General features: G+C 34.8%; 1 protein-coding gene across 1 annotated transcript in view; it reads left to right on the plus strand.

Annotated features, from left to right (window-relative positions):
* The window catches only part of CFAP54 (cilia and flagella associated protein 54), a 117,606-nt gene that overhangs the window by 5,856 nt on the left and 87,378 nt on the right, over positions 1–24,372 (plus strand). The window contains exons 3-16 of the mRNA XM_086740073.1: positions 4,120–4,266; positions 6,397–6,568; positions 8,440–8,498; positions 9,890–10,033; positions 10,457–10,570; positions 10,658–10,759; positions 16,651–16,855; positions 17,936–18,004; positions 19,079–19,191; positions 19,308–19,476; positions 20,119–20,204; positions 22,228–22,362; positions 23,069–23,219; positions 23,829–23,884. Of these exons, the coding sequence (XP_086596199.1) occupies positions 4,120–4,266; positions 6,397–6,568; positions 8,440–8,498; positions 9,890–10,033; positions 10,457–10,570; positions 10,658–10,759; positions 16,651–16,855; positions 17,936–18,004; positions 19,079–19,191; positions 19,308–19,476; positions 20,119–20,204; positions 22,228–22,362; positions 23,069–23,219; positions 23,829–23,884 (1,722 nt within the window). The remainder of the gene's footprint in view (positions 1–4,119; positions 4,267–6,396; positions 6,569–8,439; positions 8,499–9,889; positions 10,034–10,456; positions 10,571–10,657; positions 10,760–16,650; positions 16,856–17,935; positions 18,005–19,078; positions 19,192–19,307; positions 19,477–20,118; positions 20,205–22,227; positions 22,363–23,068; positions 23,220–23,828; positions 23,885–24,372) is intronic.

Consider the following 24,372-nt stretch of genomic DNA (forward strand, 5'->3'; position numbering starts at 1 on the left):
CAATCTTTTTTTTGTTATTATGTTTCTATGCTACTTTAATTTTTAATCCTATTTTACTGAAAGCTATTTAGAAAGTAGCAAAAACTTTTACAAAAGAATTCCAAAGAGAGTTGGTGGTTTGTATCTCTTGCTTATTATTGTAAGATTGCCCTGATTTTTTGACATGTTTTCTATATCTCTATTTTCTATGCACCTGTTGCCTTTTCAAACACCTCAAAATCTTTATTTCATCTTTGTTTGATGTTTTAGCGTGGTAGAGCATAGTATCTGACTGTGCCTGTAGATGCTGTTTAAGTACAAATTGACAATGATGGAGCAGTGGTGGTCTGTTCCACTGAAATGTCAACTGAGTGCTCAGTTAACCACATGTGAATGTAAAGAATTGTCAGGAGAGGAACAGAGAACAAAAACCAGAGTGCAGTTACACATGATACAACTGTATGTACTGATGATGCTCCTGCATCTTGAATTCTATATGCGCTTCTGGTCTCCTCAAAAAAACATAAATCACAACTAAAAAAGATTCAGGAGCTAGATTTTTGAAGACTTTGAGAGTATTTGGAAGAAGTTTCACTGTGTGATAACTGTATTTTTATACTCTTACCTGGTCATCTGTTACTGGCTACTGTTGGAGATGGGATACTGTGCTAATTAACTATTGGTCTGACTCAATAAGGCTGGTTTTATGTTACTTTCTTATATAATGTCTTTTGTGTCTGCTGGGAAAAAAAAAACCCTCAAAGGTGTGCTACTTATTACCTCAGTGATGTTTGTGTCAGAAGATCGTGTCGTAAAATCTGAGGTTTTCAAGGGTAATTACTAAACAGCACTCAGAAGCAGCTCAAAAATGTACAAATGAAAGCTAGTTGCAAGTCATTCCTTTTTAGGATTGAAGAAGGGTGTGTGGTCCTGAGTGATACAGATATGAAGTAGAAATGCTGAAGGATTACGGAATTATAGGTTAATTTATTATGAATGCTCGGTACTTGAAAAGTTGCTTGGGAGAATACACTTAAAGTTTGGAGAGAATTAGCATAGTTTAGAGTAAGGGACAGCTGATAAACAGATGCTGTCTGCTTAGTGGTATTTTGTGTTTGTAGTGATCCATCAGTGGATTTTTCTGCTTTTTACCACAAACATATTAGAAGATATTTGTTTGGTCATAGTACTTTCCTAGCTTAAAACTTGGCTATTTAGTGTGTCTGTGTTATGAGACAGACAAGTATACATTGTAACTATACATTGTAACCTTTAGTCTTTCAGGCTTATTTCAGACATAGATTTTTGGTATTAGTCTTCTCAAAAAAGTTGATTGTAATACAAAAAATATATTTATAGCACAAAAGTTAGTGAAAGTCTATAATTTATTAGTAGAATTTTCCCATAGTTTTGGAAATGTTTATGTAACTTCTACTTAATTTTTGAACATAATAGGAATTAAAAAGTAGATTAAGCTAAGTTGGTATTTTTTTCAGAATGGGAATATTAAATTTTAGTTCCTCCCTCCTCACACTGGAAAGAAAAACAGATAACTGACATTTTGTTTAAATTGAAAATATTTTGTAAGAACAATCTATTGACTTTCGCATTTGGAAAGCAGTTAAATGCCAATTGTCACCCATACTCACCCTTTTTTACTCTCTGCAGCATGTGACACTATTAGAGTCCTTCTTTTCATCTAGAAGAGGGCATAAGTGGAAATGTGTCAAGATAGTTTGAGGGACCATCTTTTGGAGGAACACATCCAGTGAAACCGTTCTTCCACTATTATGTCCTTTGTTTATGGAATCCAGCAAGGATAAGTGCTATTTATGCTATTTATGGAAAGCAGATATATGTGGCTACTAGGTGAGCTCTTCCACAGAGCCAGGCAAAGATATGGGTATCACGCAGATGTTACAAAGTCTTGTATATCCTGCACTGCATCTGCTGTAACGGCTTAGGCAAAAGTGGCCTCCCTCCTGGATAAAGAACAGCGAGCTGAAGCTGAACTTCAGCAGCACTCGACTCTCACTGGTAGGCTAAAGAAGGCATATAGAAGCATCCATACCTGTGGAGCCACTATAATTGAAGGCATAGGCTCACGGTATAGGTTTAGGAATTCTCACATGAATTCTTAAGGAAGCTTGAATAATTACATTTGTTAATAGACCCTTCATTACTTAATTTAGTCCTTATGTTCAAGGTTCTTAATGACCTGGCCATAGATTGCCTAAAAATAGTCTAAAATTCTAAGTAAAGACTTCTGCTTGGAACTTCAGCCCTCTAGTGTAATGTAGTTTTCTACAGTAAAGGTAAAGTTATCAATGTCATTGAAAAAGCTGTTTTGCTGGCCGGCCTAAAACTTTGAAATGAGCTATCTTTGGAACTCCTGTTTTTAAGTGCATTTCTTTGACTTTACAAACTTAGTTTTCATGCTATGAATTTTTTTTGCTTGGAGAAAAAATGGAAGAAAAAACATGAGATGGATGTTAGTTACAAATTTTAATGCATTACTGGAAAGATGAGTGTGGTGTAACACCAAACTTTGTGACAGATGGGGTAGAGCCTATTCCATAAGTACCCCTCTTGACTCCTAGTTGAAAACTACTAATGGTTATTTTAAATTTTAATCTGCCTTTATACTTAATGATGCTTAGTCCTTAAAAATGAATTCATGAATACGAATAGTTAATGGTAAGCACCAACTTAACTTTCTGTCTTCCTACTATTTTTTTTAATACCTTCTCACTTTAGATTTCTTCTTATTACACATCTACTATGAATCTTTTAGGACACACCTAAATTCATTATGTCATATATCTGGAAATTAGCCCATTAATCATCATACTGATCAGTACTGACTCATTTTTTCCCCTCCCTTTCTGCCTGTATCTTGTATCCTCCTGTTATCTCTGGTCTTATACATACAGTTTAAACTGTTTAGGAGAGAAATTACCTTTTTGCTGTATATTAGTAACTAACTTAATGGGATTCTGATCCATGACTTCAGCTTCTAAGAGTTATCACATCCTGAACCTATGTATTAGATTACGCAAGTGACTGACTGCCAGTACTGGTCCATGGAAAGTAAAAGTTTCTGTGTATGGCTGCTGCTTTCACACAGCAAAGAAAACAATAAAGCCACGTGAGTTAGACTCCTCAGATGATTAAAAATTCAGGCTAAGTGTTATCATGGTGGTAGGAATTTTTATTGAAAAAAGTAGGTGCAAGGAAATGTTTCTTAATGTGATTAAACATTAAAGGATTAGCTTCTTTTTTTTCCCCTGAATTTATAATGACGGGTGTGTGTGTGTGTGTGCTAGAATTAGTGAAGTTGGTAGAGAAACCTCTAAATAGTCTTGCTGCAGGAAGTGGTGAAGGTGATTCAGTTAGTGGCACTTCCACGTCTGAGTCAGAGCTGAACCGTAGTCTCAGCATGATATTACAGTGGTTCGACATGCTGCTGGGGAGCTGTATTTTGAATGAGACATAAAGCTCAACATCCTGTTTGCTAACAGTTCTTAAAGACCAAGTGGCAACTTCTGGTCTATTAATGCTGGCTTCTTGGCCATATGTAAATTCCAGTTGTCACTTGTTTCATTCTTTTTTTAGTGCATCTTATTCTGAACTGTTTGATTGCTGATGTTAAGTCACTCTTCCTCTCTGCTTTTATTGAAAAAAAAAGGGCTTTGGCATAAAGGAAACAGGGGAGAGAGAAGTGATGATGTCTGTATACTGTTCATCAAGTTCTGTATTATGAAGCACATTTCTCAGAAGCGTAGTACAATTATCATTACTGTTGCAAACCTGCAGGACATTCCAGGAACCCTTTCAGTTTATGACATTAGCTCAGGATCATAGTTTACAATTGTTCTCTGATATGTCATATTTGTGATTAAAATAAACGGAAACTCCCAAACCACAAGCTCTTCTTTTAAGTACTTCAGCCTTTTATATGTTGAGTGTTCACATTAAAAATTACATTGCTGAATATTTGTATGAAACTTCAGTGTTTTACTTCTAGCTGCTCTTTCACATTGATACTTTTTTTTTAGACAAATATAATAAAAATAACATGTTTTATAGGAATAGAAATGTTACATGCAAACTATTAAAATAACATTATTAATTCTTCAGGAATATAAGTTGGCACTTCTACAGTGCTATGGAAGATACTTGCAGCAGTTCGTTTCTGTAGACCTTGATGATATCACAGATGATGTGCATCAATTTAAATCTACCTTTTTTCCAAATGGTTTCAGAGACAGAAATGCAGCACTTACGGTAGGTTATTTCTGGTGTTTTTTTTTGGTTTTTTTTTGTTTTTTTTTTTTTCTGTTGAAGACATTCACAGATTCAAAATAAATAACCTGTTTTATCCATGACAAATGCACTTCATATTAATTAAATACTAATATTAAATAATCTTTAATAATTTGTCTATATAGATTGTACTGAGATTTAATAGTCATATGTATGATATGAATATCCAGAGTTGGTGTACATTTTTAGGAGGATGTAAGTGCCTATGCTTTTGTTCCATAAGCCAACTACTATCAACTTAATGATAAAAAGGGAATTTTCTCTGAACAGGTTATTCTGTAACTGTCTACAGCAGGTTTTGCTCTGAAATAGTTGCTATTAACCACTGTTAGAATCAGGATATGGGCAAAATTTGATAACTATCCTGTAACTGTTGTAGAAAATTCTGTACCATGTGATCTAAGAACTGGTCAGACTGCAAGAGTATTAAAACATTATCTGTAATCTGTAGCATAAATGTGCAAAAATACTACATGTCAAAAGAGCTCATGTCATAGTAAAAAAAACAGGATTGCATTACTATCAATAGCTTACTTGCTCACTATGAAAAAAGAGGCAGAATGCTGAATAGTTTTGTAAGTGCTCTAAGCTCTGGGGAGCAGTGTGACCTCTAGAGTGTGTTAGCATCCTTTTGTGTTAATTGCTTATTGAGGTAGGGGCTTGCAATTTATCATTTGTTATCCATGGAAGAAAGTGTCTTAGTAGGTATTGAGGGAATGCTAAAAACATGTTAGGTTTTCTCTGAAGCAGTTCTTCGCTGAGAAGCTCTATTCAGTACATAGTGGATATTTGAAAATAAACTAAGGCAAGTTATTCTATGATTAAGAACAACAAAAGGAAATTGTAGGCATTGCCTGTGTATTGAGTTAATAAAGTTTGTATTCCTCTAGTCAGAATTACATTGTAAGTAGGTGTTTAGTGAGAAGAAAAAAGTGGTTTGCTTAAAAGCTAGAAGTAGATGTCATGATAGAAGAGATACTCTATATTATTTTTTTGTTTGTTTTTCAAACATAGTTCAGCTTCCCAGAGAGAATATGATCAAAGACTATGTTAATCCATTTTATTTTGGTTTTTTAAAAATGCTTTGTAAATAAATCTGAAGTTCCAGAGAAGGTTTCTCCTGTTTTCTATATGCTTACCTAGACCTTGAACCAATCATAGTGCCAGATACTGTCATGGGTCTATACTAAAATGCTCATTCTATAACTTGGCCTTTAGACACTGAGATATCCCTAATTTTTCAGATATAGAATCTAGTTTGACAATGATCTTTCCAATTGGAAATGGATAATGATAATGTGTCAAATGACTACATCTAAAGGCTTTATATGTACATTCTTTTTTGCCAGGTTTCTGCAGCTAGCTTTTTTTTTTTTTTTTTTTTTTTTTGCTATAACACTAAGTAAGTCACAGAAATGGAGTTCCAGGGCTTGAAATTTCCCATTTAAGTGAATTAACTGAAAAAAAAAAGCAAATATGATCAAGTTAGTAGGCTTCTGAGAGGTTGATAGTTACTGACTGGCTGTATCTCACTTAGCTCATTTTCTCACAAGTTGGTTTGTTCAGGTGATACTGTACTCCAGACAAGATTGGATCACATTATGTTAGGTGTTACAAGGAAGAGAAAGAACAATGCATCCATAGAAGAGAAAAGTCATGGATGAGAGAGAGAAAAAAATGTATCTGTGATAGAGATGGAGAAGTAAAGTACAGAAAAGTTAAGACATCCCTTAATTTACAGAGGACATCTACAGAGAAGCCAAGAATTAAAGCTAGATTCTTTGAATATCAGTTTAATGCCTGATTTATCCTTTCTCCCTACACCCCTTTCAGCAGCTCAAGTGCACTATGTGCATTTTCATCCTGTGATGCAGTGAAAACTGACTCAGGCTAATGGTACTTCGACCTTAAAGCTTTAGCACTTTCTCTGTATTCTAATTCTTGTTTCAATGTCACACTGATTTTTTTTTATTTCTGATGTGCATGATCTTTTAATACTCACAATTTTGTTGTACCTTGCTGATGTAAAAACTGACATATGCATCTTATTTATATATATATTAATTTTACGTATATTTCCATATGTTTTAGTTACATGCTTTGCAAGAGAGGAATGTTTGCATTTATCAGATGGTTTGCAGCAGTGACAGAAATCTCCAGAATCAAGAGTCCCTTCAGACTTGTTTCAATGTCTTGTCCTCATTACGACTTACTATGCAAGTGGCTCTACCTCAGGAGAATTTGTGCTGGATTATCTACAATGGTACCTCAGGCTTTCCATTTACATTTCTTTGCTAAGCAAACCTGTGGAGGGAAACTTTATACATATTCCTTCTGGTCAACCTAAGGGTTGTTAATACATCTCTAGTTAGTCTTCAGTGGTAGTAGGGTTGGTTTTTGGGTTATTTTTTCTTTTTCCCTAAAATAAGAGATTTTGAAATTGAAGTTTCTACATAGTGTGCCTTTTTCAGTTGGACAGTTGTGAAAGTAATAGCTTTTTTATCATAGCTGTGGTTACAGTGTACTAATAAAATGAAATCTGGCCATAATAAGGGCATGTTTTGAGTGAAACCTGATTAAAAAAAACTCATAAGATTTTTTATCAATAAAATGGTTGTGTTAATGGGTTTGTTTTTTTTTTAAAGAGGATTGCAGATATAAGAGTAGAAAATTATTGTCTGTCTATGACATTACATCTTTGCACTTTTAAAAAATGATCTTTAAGGCTGGAGTTAATAAAACTATTCTAAAAAATACCATATGACATGTAAGAACTTTAATATCTCTGTATATTATTTTAGTGTGCTACTTATAAATGCTTGAATTAGGAAAAAAGATGAGGAAAAAAGGCAGCTTCCATGAGCAAGATACACAGAGAATGATGTATCAAGATTTTAATTTCAAGAACCACAACAGTATACTTTTGCTTTGAAAGACAATGCTATTTAGTCAAGAGTCAAAAGACTGTTATTAATTTGTTCTATTATGGTCAATTGTTCCAATATAAATTGAGGACATAATGTAATTTTAATTTAATTTTGGAAAATTTACTTTCTTTGAGCTTTAATTGGTCAAAATTCTTATCCTTTTGTTTTGCTTGGACTGCCATTGCCCTCAGTCACAACTTTTGAGGTGTGGTTTTTGTTTGTCTGTTTCCATGAGAGAAGAATTAAAATTAAAATATACTCATGTGCCTTTCTTAAGTTCCACTACCTGTGTGTGGGACAGGTCTCTGTACCAAGCCTAGCCAATAATCTAAACTGATTAGGAGTAAATGTCAGGCGATAACTCAGATTTTTCTCAGTCCCTGAGCATCTTTCTGCAATTTCTGGCAGTAGATTTTCTGCTTCATTACACATTTGACTGATAAAAAAAAAACCCTCTTCCTAATGCTTGCTCAATTCTTGCTTATTGGGATAATAACACCCTTATAGATATGACAGTTGACATTGTGATGTCTACCGCTGCCACATGTGTCCCTTTCTGAACATTTGTACAGACAGAAGAATAGACTTTCCCCTCCCCAGAAATGCAATCAGCCCCCTTTTATACTTCTGGGGCTGATTTTTGAAAAGCGATTTTGTGACATAGCCTAAATTAAGCAAATTTTTGACAGGATTTTATTTGTAAGTCACTTTGATGCTTTTGAAAATTCTATTATCAATCAATTTTCTCCATTTCACTTATCACACTTAATATCACGTAATAGTGGTGTTGTCTGCTAGGACGGTGCCATGACAGACTAAAAGAATCATGTAAGGTAAGGTCTGTGAGGATAGGCAATGTCCTTTTTTTTTTTTTTTTTTAAGCGGCTGGCATTTGGGGATAAAAATAAGGTTTTTCTCTCTATCAGTTACTTAACTAAAATTTTATATAGTCTATTTTAAAGATTTAATTCTTTTATGATACAGCTTCATTGTGTAGGTATTTTTGAAGCTAATACCACCCAATAATTTAAGGGCTTGATCTTCTCTAATTTAAAAGTTGTTATAGAAATATTACTAGTTTATTTTTCAGCCTCTGGAAATAACAACACAGATATTAAGAAAAAGTTTTGGTTGGTTAGCACAACAAATTTCATGTAGGATTATAGAAATTACCTGTTCTTTACTTATTTTATTTTCTTTTTTGCAGGTACTAATCATATTTATACCATATGCAGACATTTGATGACTAGAGGTCAGTCTGCTAAGGTATGGCAAAATAAATAAAAACATTTGAAAAATGTGCAGAAGACTGGAAAATGCACCTATATTTTGCATAACACTGTACCCTGACATATCTATTTCATTGTCATTGCCAATACTAGCACTTTGTCACAAAGGAGTAAGATGTCTAGATTGTAAAATGGCCAGTTTCTAAGATCTCATGCCTTTATGACTCTGCTCCTTCCTCAGTTGTGGAATGGAGCCCAGCATAATGTCTTGCTGGTTTTTGAGATGGGATATGTTAGACTGTTCCAGAGGGCTCTGGATGCTTTTTTTTCGGGGGGGGGCAACTGTATCAAATCCCAAGAACTGGGCTTTTGTTTCATAAAATGTGGAAATGTACTGACACCTGGTGGCTAGGTTTTTACTTGTAAACTTTAACTTGTAACTTTTAACTTGATAAAAATGACCTGGCATTTCCCCTCTGCCCTTCTTAACTATGAATGTAATTTTTGTTTGCCTTAGTTCTCCTAAAACTTGAACAGAGTCTGATTCAGCCTAGGTCCAGTATATTTTTTATCTGTTCATTATATTACTCTTTCAGGAAAGATTTTTTCTCTTTGAACATCTTTCTTAAAATCAGAAGTGATTTAGCACCTCTTTTAATATATTCAAGCTTGTACTACACTGGAAACAGAGGAATTGATCCTAGACATTTCAGATTCTTTTAATTCAGACAAAAAGAAAACCTGTATATTGACTTAATTTAGGACTAAGGTTGTGCATATTTTCTTTGTACCTCAAGGAATAGCTGACCCAAAGAAAATATAAAGGGAATTTATTATTCAATCAATGTAGTAGGACCAATTAGAAAAATTAGACTGCTGCAATGCCTATGTTGGCCCTGAAGCTGAGAGGAACTAAACTATATATAATTGTGGAATTACACTATCGGCTCTTAATATTTGTAGCTTAATCTAAGTGCAGGCTGTCACCAAAGAAGGCAGACTCCACTGCATCCCAAATAAGCTTGCTGATCTAGTTGAAAACTAACTTAGGAAAAAATGATCACTAGAGCTGACACAAAGGAGAGGGAGAACTCAAGAGCCGATGAGAGAGAAGGACAGGACCTTTGTGTGGTGGCAAGGCTATAGTGATAGCCTCTCTATGTATATAGATATAATTGGCATAGTTAAGGTAGCTGGTAGGCTAAAATATAATGCTTAACCAGAGTTTCAGATGGGAAAAACCCAATAATATGCAGGAGGAATGCTATGTAGGCAATAAAACGTGTTAAAAGTTAATACAGTTTCTGTGATTTTTTTCCCCCTCTCTTAATTTGTCTTACCAGGTGAGGATAAATCTTCATATGTGTCCTTAGTATATTTATATAGCTTGAAATGCATTCATTTTAAAATTGGACTTCTTCCATACAGGTCCTGGAATATTTACTGTGGGCCAGTATATGTATGGAATCATCCATTCCGCTCTTATCTGTACATTATTTGACATGGAGAGCCACCCTATATACTGCAGTTTCTCAGTGTTATTTTGATTGTCAAGCCGGGATTCATGGAGAGGTATCCTGATTTACTATACATAACATTTCAGATGCAAGCAAATGGGAAATAAATATTTACTTAAATATTCCTGCTTATTATCAGATTGTATGTATTTAGAGTTCTGCCCATATTCCAAAATTTAACTACAAAGTCGAGGTGTATTTCCACATGTAAATGAGTAATCAATTCAAAGTTAAATGCGATAGTATTTTCTAATATAATCATAGTTCTAGGCTTCTAGTATTAAGTAGTAGCATGCATACATGCAAAAGGTGTTTTGCAAAGGTTTTCTTTTCCTTTTCAATTATTGCTTATGACCTGACTTTCATTTCAGCTCTTTGCAGTTGTCTGAATATAAGAATGATACAATTCTAAAATTGAATACCTACATACAGAATATGAAAACAAGAGTATAATTTTTTTTTTAAATACTTTGGACAGATATTTGCTCGCCGTGGTCTGATTAAAATTGATGAACTGAAGCAATTAGAAAATACCAGTTCTTCGCTGAAAAATTCGGAGACAAAAAAGATTTTTAAAGAGGCCACTCTAAAGGTATCATTCTGCATCTCATTATAAAGAGGTAGAGTAGTTACAGTCTCTACGGACAGAGCATGAAACACACTTCTTTCTTTGTGTCAGATGTCAGTAATGATTTTCAAGAGAGCAGTATATGAATCCAGAAGAAAGATGAAAAGCTGCTTTCAACCTAAGTTAAGAGTTAGCCTAAAAGAAGCACAAAATGTAAGTCTAGCATTTTGTATAATCCTTCTCTTTGTTTACTGTTTGCATGTAGTGAATATGTGATATATTTCGGCTTAATACACATGTTGCTATTCACAAAGAGACAGTTTTACTTTCAGTTTCATAGTTAATGTAATTTATTATTAAAACTCAGAACAATCTTGAAAGTAGGGAAGATGTAGCAATTGCTACTTCAGAAAATAGTGTTTTTTCTAGCATTTTTTTCCTCTAACAATTATGTTAGCAATACAAATAAGAGGAATCTTATTCAAATTCATACCAAGTGTGTGGGAGTCCTGAGTTTAGCCTGCTGTGTTAATTACTGTGAAGATAAAGGGGTACTTTGAAAAAAAGCTACCACGTTTTTAGTTTTTTTTGTACTTACATTGTAGAACTCTCTTAAGTCCTGAGAGATTGTTTTTGAAGGCCATTTATTTTTCTGCAAGATACCATAAATTAGAGAAAGGTATCCAGGATACAAAGTAGACTTCTAAGGAAGTAATGAATTTCCTCAAATTTCATTCTTTCCTTGTGTTCTTTACCACCAGTGTCAAAAATGAGTGATCCATTGGGATAAGAATCATAAACAATCAAAGAAAATTATTTTTTGTGTGAGTGCACTGTCCCTTTTTTGGTCAACATGCAGATTTTAGTACATCAAACTTAGCAGTTCAGTTTATCTTTATGCCATTATGCTACTATGTGGGTTTGTAATGGTTATGCATATTAGATTGTATAATCCATTTTTGGTCATAGGTTGATAGGTCTTTTGAATTCAAGACCTTTCCTAGATGCAGGACTGCATAGATAGAATATAAAGTTCACATTTTGATTTCACTGTGCCAAAGAGGATGCTTCTGTCTGAGTGGTTATTCCCTTTGTGATGGACAAATGGTTGTTCTGCTTTCTGTTTGCAATTGTGATTTAAATAAATGTAATTCCTGCAGTATTCCATAGGAAGCTTTCAGAGAGGAGTGAAAGTACTAATCAGCAAGCTCCCAAACTCATAGTCTTTTACTGAGTAATCTTGCCTACTCATTGGGATGCTGTGCACCTATGTAAGCAAAAGATTGTGATCTCTTTGCTCTGTGACACCCTCTTGTGCTAAAAAGCATGATTCTGTGGAATGTTGTTAGCTGATGGTGATATAAATATAGATAGTTTGGTTTTATGGAGTAAATTATTTTCTTTTGCAAATACTGCATTATGAAGAATTACTGTTATTGTAGTGTCGTAGGAGTAAAGATGTTATTTGCATGGGACTTCTGGAAGTCATTTACTCCAGCCTCTGACTTCAAGCATGACTTTTGCCAGCAAGAGATCAAATCAGCTGTGGCTTTGTCTTCAAAACCTTGAATGAAGGAGATTCCTTAGTCAATCTAGATAACCTCTTCTAGTACTGCACTACCCCCCTAAATAACATACTTTTCCTAATGTCCAATCTGCAAGTCATCCCTGATGCTTTCAGAGTCATTACCTGAACTGAAGTCCTGTAGTCCAGTCCCTCAAAGTTGAAACTGTGGCCATTGCCCCTTGTACTATCTCTTTCAACAAAGAAGAGTTTGGCTTCTTTGCCTTTAGAAGTCTTCAAGAAGTTGTGGGCAGCTATTATAACCTCTCAATATGCTGTTTATACTTCTCCTAGTGTAACCTAGTCTGCAGTTTGCCATCTTTGTGACAAGAGGAACCTGCTGGCTCAGGTTTAACAACCAGACCTTTTTTGGCAGTGCTGCTACTTCAAAAGTTGGTTTCCAGACTGTACAGATGCATTCCTCCCCAGATGCAGAGCTTGGCACTTCTCCTAGTAGAACTACTTCCTCAAGTTTCTTGAGGTCTCCTTGGACTGAAATTCCATAATCTTTTTATTCTCATGAGGTAGATATAGATCCATGACATATGTACCTCATAATATAATGGCAAAATTGAGGAATTTCTTTGCATTTTTTGAAAGACAAAAGGAAAGAGAAACTACAAAGTGACATCTTCTTTGCTACAGTTTATCGATGCTAGAAGAGAGTGAAACATTCAGAGCTGAACTGATAGGTTAAATCTGGAAAATTTTCACATAATTATCTAATTTATTCATAAAATACTTTGGGATAAGCTACGTGTAAAAAAACATGTACTGCACTAGGTACAGTAAAAGCCAAATAATTTGAATAAGAATGATGTATTTTCCATCTTAAATAATTGTTTAATATTGATGCCATTTTAATTTAATTATTACTTTGCCATTAGTCTATATTATGTTGGTTTTTTAAAAGAAAATTGGCTGTATTAGAAAGATTTATCAGAAGCAATTGAGATTGCTCATTTGATACTACTTGTGGTTAATAGTAAAACTATAATGAAGTTATATCAATATGTTGCAAATGTGATCTGATTGTATTGAATGTTTCTGTTATATGTTATTCATCAAAGCTTTTTAAAAGACTATCTGACACTTCCACTTTAAATCATTGACTTGAATCGTAATTAATATTAAACAGCTGCATAGACAGCACAATTGATCTGTTCCAAACCTCACTTATTGGAAATTTCCCATTATCCAAGATAGGGCCCAAACCTCAATGTGTTCAGATATTTGTGGTTTGCATATATAAAGGTACCGGTCAACTTTCTCAAGGTCAGTTGATTCTGGAAGACTTAAGTACTTCCGAATTATGATAATCTAAAAGTCGTGCTGAATAATTAGGGTATTAGGAACTCGGCATGCTTTCAAAAAGGGTGTTTGCTCATCAGGCACCCGTCATGTTACTATGAACCTATATCTGTCACATAGCAGCAATCTCATATATCTGATCTCCAGAAGCTTGAAAAATCTTCAGTAATTGATTTTGTTCTGCAGCATCTGCTTGACTTTCTGACAAAACTGAATACCTGAAATTAAAAGCAAATTGTTAGAAATTAGACTGTTCATAACTCCCCCACCAAAAGTATTTTGCTTCTAAAATGTGCTACAACAGTTTTCATTACCTAATTTAAGAAGAAATAGTATTGAATTTTCATATTTGCTTCTACATGCCTTTTGTAGTTTTATAAGATTTGTTGAATGATGTAAAATCTGAAAGCACTCTTTTAATAATTATTTCAGAATATTTTTTAGGTTTGTTAAGCATGAAGTAAATGCGAAAATATGGGACATTTATTTTTGCTTAATGTTTTGACTTTCAAAACAATTTCCTTTTTTAATTATAAAACATGTACGATGCAGTATAACAGGTGGAACTGTTATATTTAGAGCTCAGACCAGCTTGTTACAGAGCACATTATGCTTGCAGTAGCAAAGAATTAAAGCTCTTCCTTCTCTTCTGGTATGTATGCAATGGAATTTGGTTTTATACTTAAATCATCTTGAAAAATGGAAACAAGCTAATCTAATCTATTTTGTTTAAGTTAGCTTTCACTTAGAGGGTGCAATGTTTGTTTTCTAAACATGACAAGACAATGCTTATGCAAAAATATTATTAGTAGTAAATTACATGCCCATTCTGCTCTGCATTTTAACAAAAGTATTTAAACAAAACCTGTACTTTATGCTTAGCCTGTCCTGGAATATATGTGATGGATATTGCTTTCTGCTTGCATAGGTCTGATTCCTAGAGTGGGCTCATAAAAACAAATCTGCATTTTGGGGAAAAAGATGTATTGAATACAGCGACACAAAATATTAAAAAGAATTTATAGTTTGCATTGAAATTTTTTTAGTCTCCAAACATCATTATGAAGGTTTATTTTTAAAAATGTTGAAAATTTGTTTTGGAGTTATTTTGCTAGGAGAAAGGGCATCACAGAATCCAAAAGGGTTGAAGTTGGAAGGGACCTCTGGAGATCACCTGGTCCAACTCCCCTGCTCAACGTGGGCCACACAGAGCTGGCTGCCCAGAACTATGTCCAGTCAGCTTTTAGATATCTCCAAGGATGGAGACTCCACAACCTCTGTAGGCAACCTGTGCGAGTATTTGGTCACCCTCAAAGTAAAAAAGTGTTTCCTGATATTTAAAGGGAACCTCAGGCATTTCAGTTTGTGTCCATTGCCTCTGGTCCTGTCACTGGGCACCACTGAAAAGAGCCTGGTTCTGTATTCTTAGCACCTCCTTTCAGGTACACTGATGAGATCCCTGATGAGCCTTCTTTTCTCCAGGCTGAACAGTCCCAACTCTCACAGCCTTTCCTCATAGGGAAGATGCTCCAGTTCCTTAAACATCTTCAAGGCCCTTCATTGGACTCTCTCCAGTGTATCCATGTCTCTCTCATACTGGAGACTCCAGAGCTGGACACAGTATTCCAAGGTGTGGCCTCACTGGTAGAGGGGAAGGATCTCGTGCCTTGACCTGCTAGCAATACTTTGCCTAATGCAGCCCAGGGTGCTGTCAGACACCTTTGCTGCAAAGGCACATTGCTGGGTCGTGTTCCACTTGGTGTCCACCAGGACCCCCAAGTCCTTTTCTGCCAAGCTGCTTTCCAGGTGGGTGGCCCCCCACTGTGTACTGGTGCATGGGTTTGTTCCTTCCCAGGTGCAGAAATTTGCACTTCTCCCTGTTGAATGTTATGAGGTTCCTATCAACCTGTCGAGGTCCCTCTGGATGGCAGCATGACCCTCTGGCATATCAGCCACTCCTCCCAGTTTTGTATCACCTGCAAACTTGCTGAGGGTAATGGAAGACAATGTCAAAGGCCTTACTGAAGTTTAGTTAGACAATATCCACTGCTCTCCCCTCATCTACCAGGCAGGTAATTTCAACAAAGAAGTTTATCAAGTTGGTCAAGCATGACTTCCCCTTCATGAATCCATGCTGACCACTCTTGATAGTTTTGTGGTCCTTCAAGTGCCTGGAAATGGTTTCCAGGGTTAGCTGCTCCATCAGTATCCAGTATTAACTGCCTTTTGCTCTTGCTTTTACTCTACTCCCAGCAGAAGTAGTTCCTCTTTATTTGGAAAAGACAGATAGTTATAGTATTGATGAGGCTTACTCATTATGTAAGTTATTTGAAAACAAAAATAACCTGTTAGCTTTAAAACTGTAAATGCTGTCAGATATTGAACAGGTAGGTTTTTTTTTTTTTTTAATCAGGTACATATCTGAGCTTGTCTGTAAGTATTAATTTGGAAGCTACAATAAAGGATGTGGATCCAGCGAAGCGAGAAGGAAACTCCCAAATTTTTTTCTAGTTAAATATACCTAGAAACTGATCTAAAATGTTTTCATTTTGGAAAGTGCCAAATAAATAGAACTGAAATGTTATGGATTATGAGCAATGTTTTAAAGTACAGTATCTCTGATTTACTTTGTGTCTGGTAGAGGTTTGGTAATAATGTAAACAGAACACAAATTTTTAAAAATATTTTCTTACATAGATCTCTGATTTCTTAGCTGTCAATAGTGCAAATATATTTTTGTGTATTCCACCTTGTATTTTTATGTTATGCTGTTTGAAATGTGCAAGTGAAAGAATATTATAGTGTTTTGCTTTCACTGCAGTGCTGAGCATCCTCATCTTTCTCTGATTTTCTGCAAAGTGTGTAGAACTTAGCTCCTTATGGTCAAGTCTGTATCATTATAAGGAGAGATCTAAGTGGCTTTAAACTACATGGTCTTAATACTCTCACTCATAATTTCTATTGTATTGTTTCCTAAGTAAAATACCATGCAGCAGTGTGTGTGGTTGCTATGAAATTATGGCACTTCTTAAGTACTGTACCCTCTTAGCATGAGGCTTTGCTGTGCCTTTGAAGCATGAAATTAATAACAACTGTATTTTTTACAGTATATTATTTTCTCTTTTAAACATGTATTTACTTTCAAAAGATTAACTGTTTTGAAGGAAATCTTGCTTTATTGTAACTTGATTTAGATACTACAAGGCTTACATTACTTTTTCTTACCTAGTTGCCATTGCCTCGCACTACTACTGCACAACTGCTGACAGAAATGTTTGACAGTGCCGCAGCTCAGTTCCTTGCCATCCTGGAAGCTCTGTCTGATAGTAGCAGGCATGTCTTAGACCCTGCTCCACCTATTCCTGTTGAAATTGAAATTCGTGATGTCATTGCAGAGCTTTTTGTTGCAGGCCTGGAAATCCTCTCAGGTAACAGCATAAAGAAGCAAAAAAGAATGTTAGTGAGGAGCCCAGACCTCCATTTCATTATTTTTTTTTCTTTGCTATAAAAGAAAGAACTTGCCTGAAGGCATATATTTTAATTTATAACAATAGCACCTGTAAAAGCAGGCAATATTTCTTATCTTCATAAAATTTAAGATAAAAGTCTGGATTGATGTCTGTTGTCTATTATATCAGTAAAAATCTGCAATCATTTACGCATCTCTTTTCTCAATCCAATGGAGTTCACTTTCTTCAGCCTGTATGGTGCTGTGCCTTGCATTTGTGGCTAAAACAATGTTGACAATACACCAGCATTTTGGCTGTTGCTGAGTAGTGCTTGCATACATCAAGGCTAACTCTCCTCCCTTCAAAGGCCAGTAGACTGGGGGTGGGGAAGAGGCTGGGAGAGGACATAGCTGGGACAACTGACCCGAATTCACCCAATGGCTATTCCATACCATATGACATCATGCTCAGCAATAAAACCTGGGGCTAAGGGAGAGGATGGGGGGACATTACTGGTTATGGTGTTTGTCTTCCCAAAAAACTGCTACACCTCCTGAGGCCCTACCTTCCAGGTAGTGGCTGGATAGCTCCATCTATGGGAAATAGTTGCTTGCTCACACAGCTTTTGCTTTTCTTATTAAACTGTTTTTATCTCAACCCATGAGCTTTTCCATCTTATTTTCTCCCCCTGTCCTGTTGAGAAGGGGGAGGGAGCAAGCAGCAAGGTGGAGGTCTGGAAGCCAGGCAAGAGCAACCCATCATGGTGTTTCATTTAAAAAAAAAAAAAAAAAAAAATTCACTCAAAGTTAGATGTAAAAACTTGTGAGAGACGCTGCACTTGATGATTCCTTCTAAATCTTTTTTACTAGGCTCTGGACTGAATATAGACAAATGTATAGAAATATTTTGTTAATAAAATAATCTATAGAGACTGTACAATTCTGAATCATATTTTTTTTTTCATACGATTACTGGCTAACTAGAATATAACAAGTCAAATACAATATAAACTAATTTAACAAGTTATCTATATTAAAGGTGGAGCGAGCAGTACTGGTATTGAAGGAAGTAATTGCACTCATCATTTTGGTATAATTAATGCATCATCAACCCTTCTACAGTTGATACTAACAGGTAAAGAAGCTTTGAATTTTCAAAGAATTCTGTACCCAGTGATGTAAATGCTTGGTGAGCAGAATGCATTTTCACGTTAGCAGCAGTTCTATGCACAAAGAGACTGCAAAATGCTGTCATCTCTGAGTGAGATATGCTTGTTTATATATAGAATGTTAAGGCATTCAAAAGGGATTATATACAGATATCATTACGATTTTCTCACCACAAATATTACTTAAATAGCATATAGAATTACATGGACACTGTAATCACATACTGTTCAGCATAGCAGTTCATCTAGATATGTTAAGGTCCCTAAACATTCATTCAAAGGCCAGATTCTGCTATGATGTCCTGGTGCATTCTTATGGAAGAGAACTGGGATGTAGTAACGGTAGTACTGTCATAAGCTTGTTGAGATACTCGGGCCAATCATTGTGCTGCTTTGGAAAATAACAGCTGTTGATTACTAAGTTAATATTGCTAACATCTTTTAGCTGAATGACCACGTGCCCAGGTGATATGACTGTGGCATATTCTTAGGACTGCAGAACACTGCTGAATATATTAGCTAAGACACTAGCTTAGACTTCCAAGGACCAGGAAATCCCTTTCTGCCTCAGTACACTTTAAAGAGTGAGAAAATAGACTCTCTGTGTGTACATGCACATTTTCTGATACAGTAATGAGAAATGCTCACCTACCTTGCAAGAAATTGTTCATGCTTCTAGACATTTTTTAAACTAAATTTCTGTGAAGAAGGGTTGTTATGGAGTGATATCCAGATTTAAACTCTTTCTGCAACAGAAAGGACTAGGTCCTTAATATCCTCTACACAGATATGCTAATATCAATAACAGTACAGCCTCTTTGGAATGTAACAGGACATTGCAGATGCATCATTAAAGTAGTATATAATCTTACACATTACAGCAAAATGATAAAGCTATTGTGTCTTGTAGAGCTATTAAAAATCCTTCAATATTATGCTGACTATTCAAAACCATTGTATTTATCAATACCCAAATTATTGCTTAAATTGAACTTCTGAATATATATATATAAAACAAAATATTTTTGTCATCACTGCAGGAGAAAAGGGAGTGTCTGGAGATGCTGCTGTGAAATTTGTAAAATTAGCTTTCAGCTATGAGAAGTGGGATGTGTTTGATTCTGCTATTGAATTTGTTGTTAATTTTCTTCAGGTAATCCCAATGCTCTTTAGACATTCTTTACATAATCTTTTCCCATGAGGGTAAGGAAGATTATTCAAAGTACGTATTTTAAAGACAAATTTCTATTGGTTGTTTCTGTCAATTAGGCTCAAGATGATCCAACATGGAAGAAAGCTGAAATGGAACTCAAACTTATTAGGCTGATGCAACCTTTACTATTTCCAAGAAAAATTAAACATAGTTTTTCTGTTAGTGAAAATAATACCAAAGAAGTTAGTATGCCTCATGATTCTGAAAACAAGCAAACATTCAGAAGTGAGTGTTGTTCAGGTATAGCTGTGTTTGCATTTAAAATATTTTTGCAGCAAGAAATTTTGTTTATTATTTGAAAACTATTTAATATGTTGCATGCAGTATTCTATGACAAAACTAGCAATTGAGAAATGGCAGCCTACAGAATTTTGTCCAGTTTTCATTTGCCAAAACTTGACTTTATACCATTTCTCTTGAGTGTGAAATAGCATGTATGTTTAACATACATCATGTTATATGCAAATACGTAAAATGAATGGCTATTTTCAGACAGGTTTTCAGGGAAAAAAGTCAAACAGACATGCTTGACTTTCTTTTGTCCTTATATTTCATTTATGTAAAGTTTCCTTGCATTGAAGGAAGAAAAACTTGTTAAAGCAACTGTAATTTAATTGTATAACATTCCAAAAAACTGCAAATATCTTGAAAACTTTCAATTTCTAAAAATAACAACACTTATGTTTCACTGAAAATGAATAAACTTGGGAATATCTGTCCCTTTTGTATGTACTGTTTCTTAGAGTACATTATCTGCTGGCATAAATTGGTAAGTCAGTTAACTTAGATGTTTTCAAACATAGGCTTGTAACTAGAAATAACATCTTGCCTTTCCTTTTCTTCGTTTTTAATAAACATGGAATGTAGAGGGTTCCTTAAAGCATGGAGAGCCTTCTCATGATCTTATGATTTTGGCAACAACAGTGTTTTCCTGTGTCTCCACATCTGAGCAGGTATAATAAAATTAGAGACATTTCTTCTGAATGAATCACATACTCTTTAATGAATGCATATATTTTAAGACCAAAGGAATCAGTTGCACGATTGAAAACTACAAAAATGAAATAGCAAAAATTAAAAAATGTACCCATAAGATGTGATCAATTTGTGATTTAACAAAAAAAAATATTTGTTTCAATTTTTTTTTTAAAATTTACTGATGCTTTATACTCAGGCTACTTTAAAAATGTTTAATAGATATTAAATCCACTCAGAATATCATAGATTTAATTGCACATTTCAGCTAATCAAGCAAGACAAATTTTTTATGAGACATTTAGGTGGGCAAGTATGCTTAAGTGTAGAAAACATTTCCGCAGTATTTATAGAAATGGGAGCAGTGACCCTAAGGAATGATAATGCCTTTATAGTAGCTGTATGCCTGCAATTTAAGGTAAATTCTCACTGCAAACAAACAATCAAGAAGCAGCAACAACAAAACTAAAGAGAGTGGGGCTTTTGTGTGTTGAAGTTTGTACTACAGAATAATCCCATTATGTATCTGATGGTTTATTCCCGGAGCAAACACTTTTAGCTTACTTGCTCAAACTGAGACTTCACTTAATGTGCTACTGTGAGGGAAAAAAATTACAGGGCAGTGTCTCCACTAGCATTTACACAAAAAGAACTTGTGATGCAAAAGACTAATGAAAATTTTTCCTTAGAAAAAGTGTGTTCTGCTAACCTAACATGGCATATGTCTGGACTGCAAAATTAATTTTAGATATAATTCAAACATTGCCCCACTTTGAGTATAACTGGGATGCACACATTTTTTAGCTTTAGTGTAAAATTTTCAGGACAAATACCGTGCCTGTGAGGTAGTTACACCTTTAGGTAGCATGATTTGTCATTTTTTTACATGACTACTGTATTAGGGAGGCAGGTTACTTGGATTTAAACTCTTCTTGTTCTCCTATAGTTATCCACAGATCTCCTTGGTACCTAATCTGTCCGGGGAAGAAAGACAAATTCTCCCCTGATTAACAGTGAATTCACTGATTATGAAGTTACATGATATAGCTGAGCCAATCTAATAGCTTGCTGCCACCAAATGAGTGGCAAAAGCCATCTTGATTTACTTCTTTTTCAGTTTTTTTCTCCCCTCACTTCTCAATATCAATATTCCTGAAATGTTATGCTCATACAGATATGAGTGTACATATAGTGTGGACATAAGTAGGCTTGAGTTTCATTGCACCTGAGATACTAGTCCAACTCCAGTATAAATGGTGATAAAGATATGTACTGATCCTTGATCACTGTTCGGAATGTGTTTAACACAGTGTAGATGCACTCTATTGGCTTTTAAAATGTGTTAATTAGGAGGTTAACTGAATAGTTTTGAATTTGTTCGTTTTCTCTTCACAAGATGTAGATGTGTTTTAACATTTCTTTCAGTTGTTAGATACTCCACTACAACCTTTTTTTTCTAGTTGTTTAAATTGTCCTTCACTGCTCCCTCATCTAACATGCATCAACAACCCATGGAAGTACTCTGTCAATGCAAAATGAAATTTACTAATTTAGACCTTCTTCTACAAATATTTAAATACTGTAACAAAAAAAAAAGTAATAAAAAAACCTGTTAAATTACATTACTTAGTTTCCCGAGAATGTACTGACTATTACAACACTTCACAGATAATTAATTTGCTTGTCTCTCCCTTGTAATTTTCATCTCACTGCTTTCCTTGTCTCTTACTTCTAAGAGCTTAACAATAAAAAAAGAATTAAAAAAAACCCCACTCTAAAACCACTTGTATTGTTGGGAGAAGAAAAGCTTGGGTGGTCTACCAGAAATTACTTTATAAAAGTATTTCTTAAAGCTTTCAAAATGTTGTCCTCTTGTATAATAAAGTTAAATATTAAAATGGCTTATTTTCTTACTTTGAAAAATTCGGAGACTATTTATATACTAAGTGTTTTGAGAGTATACATACCTGTTTCTACAATTATATTGTTTTTTCTTTTCAGAATATCCAACCTGACAAAGAAATTCTTGTTCATGTAATAATGTTTCTGTGGCAGAAGTGTAAATTGGGACTTCAGCTAATCCAAACGAGTGGAAGTGACTACTTAAAGTACATCCACAAATACAGAGCTTGCCAAGTACTCCTTTATTATAATGTATTTCTCTTAATGTGAATGCAATGTGTTATAGTAAAGCCAAGATAATATATTGATATCCAGTCTAAGTACATTTTCTTATGGTAAAATGCAGATTCTTTGCTGAAAATGTGAATTGCTGCAGTCTTATGAAGGATAATTTACAGTAGTATCTCTGGGCTGCCAGTAGATGCTAACCAAACAGTTTCTGGAGGAGTTAATTTTGTGGCCCTGATCTCTATAGTAAAATTGTTCAGAGATTCACCAGAAGATAGTGTATGGTTACTTTGTGTGCTTAACAAGAGCATTCAGGCCTCTTTTATACTGTTTAAGTGCGAAGACATGGGGATAAATGAGAGGCAAATGATCAAATCTGCTGGAAGGCTTACCACAACATGACAAGGTATAAAAGTGCCCATTGAAAATTCATAAACTGTTCTAAAATATTAAAAAATAGTAATATTCTAAAACAAAAAAGTCTGCTACGTGAAGAAGTAGGGGCTTTGAAGCAGCATAAATTCAGCACCTTAGTCTTGCAGCATTCAAAAAAAGAAGCTAAATCCAAGAAAGGAGTTGTCCTGTGTTTATAAAACTTTTTAAACAATTTTGATTGCAAAACCCTGTCTACCTCTGTAGTACCTAAGTACCTTCCAAAAATTTGTTTGAACTCTGTCTTGATTATTTTTCTTTCTCCTCTGCCCATTTTTAGTGGGTTCATGTACTCTGGATAATAAGTGAAGTAATCCAGAAGAGCGGCATAGCAGACACTAACGCTGTAATGCTTGCAGAGGTAGCCTTACAGCTAACTGCAATATTGGAAAATGCAGCTGATTCTACAAGTAAATCTAAGAAAAAAGCAGGTAAAACTTTTTCAAGATTGGAACTTTTCTGAGTTGAAAACTTTGAGAAATATACATATTTAAAAGTTACTGTAAAGAGGTTGTTGAGAGTAGAATGATAACCTTTTGTATGCACAATTTCATCCATAATAGAGCTAATGCAAAGGATTTATGCCTTATTTCCTTACATTTTCAGTTCTACCAATGTAACCCCGTTTTGAATAACTTCTCTTATGACTCACCCTCCTCACAGGTCTTCTACAAGTCTCTTAGCCCCTTCAGAGTAGCCTCAGATTACTCATACGTTCTCAATATTGGCTAGGCAGGAGGCAGTATGTGCTGTGGCTCTTTTGGAGCATTCAAGTGCTGGTTGACTAGTGGCAGGCCAAAGAGAAGCAGGAAATATTGAGGTCATACTGAAGCTTTGGCTTTTATTGGGTCATTAATTTGGATCTCTTGCTTACACAGGTCTTGACTTTTGTATAGGAATTCAACTTACCTTTCATAATCAAGTACTGACAAATTGAGTTATTGCCAGACTCTTAAATAAGTAGTAGAGCTAATCAAATGGTACTAAAATTTTCTGAGTATACTTAATTTTTACTTTCTGATTTTCTCCCTATAAAAAAGGAAGAAGTGCCTCTCTCTCGCAAGATGAAACCTGTGATATGCCTGAAATACTGATGGTAATGTGTAATTCTTTTTCATTAATATAGTGTTTTTGAATAGCATAAGAATACTTATTTCTGCCTGATGCTTTTAATACAGTTTTGTATTTAGTTTTCTAAAGCTGGAATGTTTCACACAATCATGCTATTGCAGAGGGAAAAAAAAAGAGATTTTTTTTCAAATTATATAAAATTTGAAAATATTCCCATAGTCTTTTACAGTAATCTGTGATATGAAAGAAGTTCTGGTTGAAACTTTTTGTACAACATAACCATACTGGTTTCCACTGTACACTCTTTTTTTATGCCAATGTATAATACCAACTTTAAATGGTTTAATAGCGCATGTTTAAACATACAAAGATACAAACTTTAGTCCTTGCTTCATTTAGGGAAATATTTTGGATTGTGCTTTTGTTTGTTTTTGTAAGGGTGATGTGAAATAATGGAACATCTTGAATGTTCCTGCTTTGTTCAGTGTGTTCAGTGCGCAGCACTTTGCAGAT

This window comes from Chlamydotis macqueenii, chromosome 1, assembly GCF_036417535.1.
Source record: "Chlamydotis macqueenii isolate bChlMac1 chromosome 1, bChlMac1.mat, whole genome shotgun sequence".
In the NCBI taxonomy this organism is placed as follows: Eukaryota; Metazoa; Chordata; class Aves; order Otidiformes; family Otididae; genus Chlamydotis; species Chlamydotis macqueenii.